General features: G+C 54.7%; 1 protein-coding gene and 1 long non-coding RNA gene across 3 annotated transcripts; one reads left to right on the forward strand and one right to left on the reverse strand.

Moving 5' to 3' along the window:
• Positions 1 to 106: 106 nt before the first annotated feature.
• LOC106043815 (uncharacterized) lies at positions 107 to 1,306 on the reverse strand. The gene is made up of 3 exons (XR_001211894.3): positions 776 to 1,306; positions 540 to 671; positions 107 to 286 (listed from the first exon to the last, which is right to left on the reverse strand). It is a non-coding gene; the product is annotated as an uncharacterized lncRNA (long non-coding RNA).
• Positions 1,307 to 3,401: 2,095 nt separating this feature from the next.
• Positions 3,402 to 6,093, forward strand: MRPS23 (mitochondrial ribosomal protein S23). 2 transcript variants are annotated; one of them, XM_066979464.1, is made up of 5 exons: positions 3,402 to 3,557; positions 3,631 to 3,798; positions 4,323 to 4,400; positions 4,526 to 4,653; positions 5,778 to 6,093. In XM_066979464.1, exons 1-5 carry the CDS (start codon positions 3,514 to 3,516, stop codon positions 5,921 to 5,923), a joined length of 564 nt encoding a protein of 187 aa, XP_066835565.1. In that variant the 5' UTR covers positions 3,402 to 3,513; the 3' UTR covers positions 5,924 to 6,093. The 2 variants fall into 2 exon arrangements, with proteins under 2 accessions (XP_066835565.1, XP_047930136.2); XM_048074179.2 differs by having other exon boundaries at positions 3,403 to 3,557; positions 4,526 to 4,649; positions 5,774 to 6,093.
• Positions 6,094 to 6,467: the final 374 nt, after the last annotated feature.

Below are 6,467 nucleotides of genomic sequence, written 5' to 3' on the forward strand. Positions count from 1 at the left end.
TTTTGGGAAAGAAAGAGATCAGGGTGGGGAGGGAAATGTCTCCCTTTGATGCCGCTCTGGCCATGCCCCTTGTGGCTGCAGATGCCCCAAAGCCACCCCGTCTCCTCGCCGCCCTGCCGGTGACAGTGTGCAGGTTGCATCCTGTGGTTTCTCAAGCAACCAAGCGCCCAGGGGAGGCCCTCACACTGGTGAGCTCCTTCCTGCATCCAGGGCCAGATCCTGCTCCCACCCCGCAGGACGTTCGGGGCAGGAGCAGGTCCCGTTGCGTCTCTCAGGTCGTCTCCGCCTGTTGTGGAAGAGCATGAGAAGAGGACCAGGAGCTCATGGCTGGGGGAGCCCAGGCCTGGGGCTCAGAAGCCGTGAGGGTGGGCTTTTCACCAGGGAAATCCCCGAGGGCAGCAGGGAGCAGCGATGCTCCCCAGGGGCTGTGACCCCAGGGCTGTGTGTAAGCTCACAGCGTGCCTGCTGCCAGCTCCGTGTGCGGGGACCGGGACCTGCCTTTCAAGAAAAAGCGGAAAAGGAAAAATGCTGTGGCTTACCCACTTAATTCCGAAATAACAAGCCTCTCGGGGATGGGGCGTGTGCATTTTCTTCAAACTGTTTCATTATCCATCGCACAGCAACTCCTCCGCGTCTGTCAGGCAGGCAGTCTGGCTCCTTCGCCTTGTCTCCTAGCGGGATGGAAAGACGTTATTATAATGAATTATTTCTGAAATATGTGTTATCAATCTCCAGCCCTGCATTTTTCGGCGCTGTGCCGAGCTGGCGGGATCACCAGGTGTGGAAGCCCGGAGCACTTGGGCTGTGGGATTGCTCTGAGCTGGCGGCACGAAGAGGGATCACCCCCGGGGCTGGTCCCAGCATCGCTTCCGTGCTCCCGTGGCCGTTGTGTGCCTGGCCCCTGGCCTCAGCTTCCCCCTCCTCTTGTCTGCTCTGAAATGCTTTGAAAGAAGTCAGAGAAGTCTCTTTTTCTCTGGGCTCTTCGGGCATTGAGCCCATGGGGCTTTTTGAGGGTGACACTTGCTCTGACGCTCCAAATCAGCCCACGCAGCTGATTTAGGGGGCAGCAGCAGGGTCTGGTTACGTGGCTGACCTGAGGACATATTCAGGCACTGCTGGAGGTCTTTGCAGGCCTGCAACAAACCCTGCTCTCCCACCAATGTGCTGGGGAGACCCCAGTGCTGGGGGGGCTGAGAATCACAGGGTCCGGCCTGGGAACACCGCTCCGTGCCCCCACCTCCCCTGCAGCCCAGCTCCAGCTGCCAGGGAGCAGCGTTTGGTTGCTGGCAGGATTGGAGCTCCCCAGCCTCACGTGTGGCTTGGAAACTTTCCCTGTGAAAGAAGACGCTGGAAAAAGTCAAGGCATTCTTGCCTTAAATGTCAAAAGCATCAAAATACTGGAGAAACCCTGGATGCGGCCCTCCCGCCGCAGCCAAGAAGGCCGTCGTAACCCGAGGGGGGAGCCGGGGCTCTTTCAAAGAGCTGAAAAGACCAGGGCCTGCCCAGTCCTTTGAGCAGCTCAGATGCAGCCCTGGAGCCGTCCCAGCAACTCCCTTTTGAATTCTTCCACTCTACAGGGGCAGGAGTTTTGTCTTTCAAAACTTTCTCCCAGCAGCGGAGAGAAGCCCGGGACTAAACGCTGCGGCTGGCCCATGGTGAATGCTGGAGGTGTTTTACGCTGGCATCGGGTACCTGCTTCGGTGGAAATTTACTGCCCCCTTCCTTTATAACACTGCAAGATGGAAGGAGTGAATGAATGCTTTTTTTTTCTCCTTTTTTTTTTTTTTTTTTCATCAGCTCTTTCCCAGGCCGAGGGCTGCATCCCAGCGAACAGGCCCCAGGCCTTGCCATGTGCTTCTTAGAAGCCGGGTTCATGGAACCGCTGGCGGGGGGAAGGCTGTTTGCGCAGGGCAAACAACCTCGGTGTAGCCGTTGGATTTCATTAATCAGGGTGAAAAAAAAAAAAAAAATACAGGCTGGGGCTCGGTGCCGGCAGCCAGGCACCGTCTGCTGCCACCTCCTGGGCCCAGCGAGCAGTGCCGGGGCTGCCGGGGCAGGATCAGGCCCTGGTGCAATCCTGCCGGGTGCTGGCTCTGTCTGGGTGAGACACGACACAAAAAGGGACCGAAGGGAGACCCCAGCTCTCTGTGTCCCACCGCGGGGGGAGGTTTGCGCCCCCCCCCCCCACCGCTGGTCCCCAGGCTGCCACGGGCGCGTAGTGGTGCTCAGCTGGGGGACAGCGGACGGGGCTGGTGCAGAGTGCCATGGGGGTGGAGGAAGAGCCCCAGCCAGCAGGATCCCAAACGATGCCGGGCCATATGGACGTCCTCCCTCCCGTGTGGAGATAAATGGCGGGCTGTGTGTGCTAGGATGTGTCTGCGCAGCACAGGGCGGCAGTTTCTGATGTGCCCCCTCCTTGCAGGAGCACCCAGCGCAGCCACGGCAGCTCCCTGCTCCTTTGGGGCCAGCAGCTGTCCTGCCCCGTCACTCGCAGCCGCCGGCTGGGGCCGGGAGCAGGGCGGCCCGAATGGCTCCCTCAGAAACCGGAGACGGCAGCACCGCCACGTCCCGCACCCTGCAGGCGCTCAGCGAGCGTAACGGGGCGACAGCTGCTGCCATGGCTCCTGCTTAGCCCCGTCTTGGTCTGCCATCGCTCGCAGGCCCCGGGGAGGCACAGTGCCCCCGCTGCAGGGTGGGCACGGCCGTCCCGTGACGGCGGGAGCACAGCAGGGGAACCAAAACAGCCACTGAGGGCCCGGGAGTGCGGTGTGCGTGGTTTTGGGGTGTGAGGTCACATCTTACACAGCATCCCTCAGCCTCCAGGCCGGGTCCGTGCCCTGGCCCCCGGAGCACCAAGGTCCCTGCTTGGCCCACGCAGGGTTGTGGTAACGCTGCTCTGGGACCTGTTTTGGGGCTTTTAGCCCCAAAAGCAGGATAAATCTGGGACCTGTTTGGGGACTTTTAGCCCCGAAAGCAGGATGAATCTGGGACCTGTTTCGGGACTTTTAGCCCCCAAATCAGGATAAATCTGGGACCTGTTTTGGGGCTTTTAGCCCCAAAAGTAGGATAGATCTGGGACCTGTTTCAGGACTTTTAGCCCCAAAAGCAGGATAGATCCCAGCAGGTGCTGCCCAGGCGGGTGGAGAGGACCCTCAAGGCTCCAGAGGCCAGTGGGGGTCTGGGTCTCAGCCCCGTGCCCGTCGGGGACCACCAAGGGCGGCGGAAGGGCCCCGAGGGCCCCGGCCCCGCGTGTTCGTGACCGTGCCGGGGGCGGTGGCGGGGCTCGGCCACGGTGGCGCTGTCCCTTTAAATGGCGGGGGTCCCTTTAAATGGGGGGGGTGTAAATCTGGGTGGGCACCCGCTCGGCTATCGACTCCTTCTGCCTGCGCGCCCAGCAGCGGGCTGAGCGCGCCCTGCCAGCTGATTGGTTCAGCGGAGCGGAGGGCAGGCGCTTCCGCTTCCGGGCCGGCCGTTGCTAGGTGGCGGCGTTGCTAGGGGCGGCCTGGCGCCGCCATGGCGGGGAGCCGCGTGCAGAAGGTCGGCAGCGTCTTCAGCCGGTACGGCCGGGGGGAGGGGGGCCGGGTCCGGGGCGGCCCCGAGCCCCCCCTGAGCCCCCGCCTGTCCCCGCAGGACCCGCGACCTGCTGCGCGTGGGGCTGCTCCGCCAGCCGCTGTGGTTCGAGGTGTACGCCGCCTGCCCGCCGCGCCGCGAGCCGCGCTACCGCCTGCCCCGGCCCCGCTACGGCCGCGCGAGGGATGGCGTCGCGGAGCTCTTCTACCCCGAGGACCGAGTGCGAGCGTGAGTCGGGGCACGGGGACGGCCCCTCGCTTCCCCCGGCCCGCCTCAGATCCCCGGGGGACCCTCCTGAGGCCCCCGGGGTCCCCCCGCCGCAGCGCCGTTACAGCCCCTCGGCCTTCAGGCAGAGTCCTTCCTGCTCGTGGGCGTCACGAGGAGCGGCTCGCGGCGTCAAGTCCCACGGCGTCAGGTCTTCTGCCTGCCGGTAATTACTGGTGGAGCTGCACGAGGTGTCAGGGGAAGGCTCAGCTGCAGCAGAAAAGGCTCAGCCCAACCCTCTGCAGGACTCGCGGTGCTCCTCAGATGCAGCCCTAGATTAACAGTTAAATCCTGTAGCAGACATCTCTGCGTGACCTAATGGCCAGTGGAAAAAAAGGAGAAACAGTTACGTGAATACACCTTGTTGTAGACTAAATTAGCTGACTCTTGTAGGCTAAATTTGGTGACCCCAATCTTGTTCATTGACTTTCAAACCGTGTCTCTCTTTGATTGCTTGAAAACCTGAACTGTTTTATTTTTTCGAACAGGAAATTTTATAGAGTGTACGGAAGCGGTCCAAGACCTTTTGATTTATCACAACCAAACTACAAATCGACTTGCCAAAGGTAAATATTTTTTTGTTGATACATAATTAAACTAAAAAATGCTTCTGAAACTTGTCCCTGTCTCCTCTTAGGTCAACAAACTGAAACAATGTTTGTGAGAGTAAATATACAATCTTGAAATCTAGGTTTGTTGAGAAATACAATGAATTGAAAGAAGAAGGGAAAATAGAAGAGGAAAAATTGTTTGAAGAAACAGGAAAAGCGCTTTTAGCCAGTGGGATAATTTTGCAGAGAAGAGGAACAGATAAAGTAAGTATTAAATATTCAGAAAATGAATTGGCCTGTGGACTCAAAAAGCTTCATTTCTAGGTCCTTAAGACTGAGTCCAAATTAAACACTCTGTAAGGTACCAGAGAATAAAACAGAACCTCTTCTGGGTTGAAGATAGCTGGCACACTTTTTCTATCCCTTCTTAGTAATTAAGTATTCTAATGGAGTATCACTCTCGTTCTTTAATTTTAATCCTGATTTGGAAATTTATACATAAATTTGCTTCAAAAAACAAAACCACTATCAATAACAACAACAGAAACAACCCACAAACTATTCCAGTTGTTTTTGTTTGTATTTGTGGTTTGGGGCTCGTTTATTTATGTCTTTGGTAAGAAAATAACTATCCAGAAGAGTTGTCCAAAGTGCCTTGCATCTATTTTTAGAGATGCAAAAGAGAGGAGATGGCTCCTGGGCACGTGGGGTCTAGTTCCTTGTTACCTCAGACGATTGTCATGTAACTCTTAATGTAAAATGGGGTAAAAAAGCAAACTGATGATGCTTCCAGAAGAGCGCATCAGGTAGAGTAGAACACTGCTGCTCTGTGATGGTTAGCAATCTTTTTACTTGGTTCAAGTCTGAAAGATAAGCAGTTCTTTTGAGGATGCTGTCCTTTTAGTTTGAATACCCTCAAAAAGAAGGGAGAAAAACCGTTTATAAAAATGGCAGCTCTGTAAACTAAATTCGGTTGTTATTTTCTCCTGTAATGTGCTCTCCATTCTCCTCATCGTCCAATTACCCGTGGGCTGCGCATCCGTAGTGCCTTTTCAATAAAAGAGGCTGACCAGGAGCAGAAATTGGTTCTATTACAAGTGTAATGTCTGACGAGCGTGTGAAAAGATGAAACGGCCAGCTGGCTTTCATCTTTTACCTTGAGGTCAGCAATCTCATTTTCATTTCTTGCCCTGGTGATACCTCGAGGCTGTACGTACTTTGATAATAACCTAAGCATGGGTTAGGACTTAGCTCTCAGCTTTCTCGGACATACACGCTGGCTGTTGCTTTCTGTTGCTCTCTTCAGTCGTGCTTTGAAAGAAACTTCTTGCAGCCATTTCTTTGGGTCGGTTGGGTTTTGTTTTGTGATTGTCTGCCTCTGACTGTAGGTAGCACAACAGAGTCACCAGGATGCTGAAGCCAGGGATTTTGTGCTACATCAGCAACTTCAAAGCGTGTTGGAGGAGATGCAGGGAAAGAAGAAAGATGTGGAGGAGCAGCCACCAGAACTGACACAGAAGGAAAACCCCGTGTCCTAACAGCTGTAACGCTGCCTTCGCACGTCCCGCAGCTGGGCGTAACGTGCAGGTGGCATTCACCTGCTCAGGAACCCGTGTGCGCACAGCCTGTGGTTATGAGATGACCTTGTTTTTGAACGTTGTCTCAACTTTTGAGGTGGAAAATTAAACGTTTTCTTTAAAATGGGAAATTCTGTCTGTTCAGGTGTCTCATTTGCACTAGTAAAGATGTTTAACTTCTTGCAGCGACGGTACAGTTTGTGACAGTCCTGCTGCTGAAATGTCCGATGCTGTTTGTTTGATGCATTCTAACAGCTGTCTGAAGTGTCATCTTTTTATAGCTAATTCAGAAGAGATTCTATTTATATAAGTGTTCTGATATGTTCTCTCTGTTTCGTCACTTGCTTAAATTCCTGAGAGGATAAAGTATAATAATACCAAATAATTTGGATCTTTGAAAATTTCAGTGAGTCTTAATGCCATCAGTCACCTCAGAAGTGTGAAGGGTGCGCTGTTATAACTCTGTGCTGAAGACAAAGTGGAGTGGTGTTACAGAAATAGTCAC

This window comes from Anser cygnoides, chromosome 18, assembly GCF_040182565.1.
Source record: "Anser cygnoides isolate HZ-2024a breed goose chromosome 18, Taihu_goose_T2T_genome, whole genome shotgun sequence".
NCBI lineage: Eukaryota > Metazoa > Chordata > Aves > Anseriformes > Anatidae > Anser > Anser cygnoides.

Excerpts from the sequence above, each read along its gene's own strand:
- MRPS23 (XM_066979464.1), top strand. The coding sequence starts at position 3,514 with ATGGCGGGGAGCCGCGTGCAGAAGGTCGGCAGCGTCTTCAGCCG. Across the intron at positions 4,401-4,525 it reads TACAAATCGACTTGCCAAAG|GTTTGTTGAGAAATACAATG; the intron begins GTAAATATTTTT and ends CTTGAAATCTAG. Across the intron at positions 4,654-5,777 it reads AAGAGGAACAGATAAAGTAA|CACAACAGAGTCACCAGGAT; the intron begins GTATTAAATATT and ends GACTGTAGGTAG.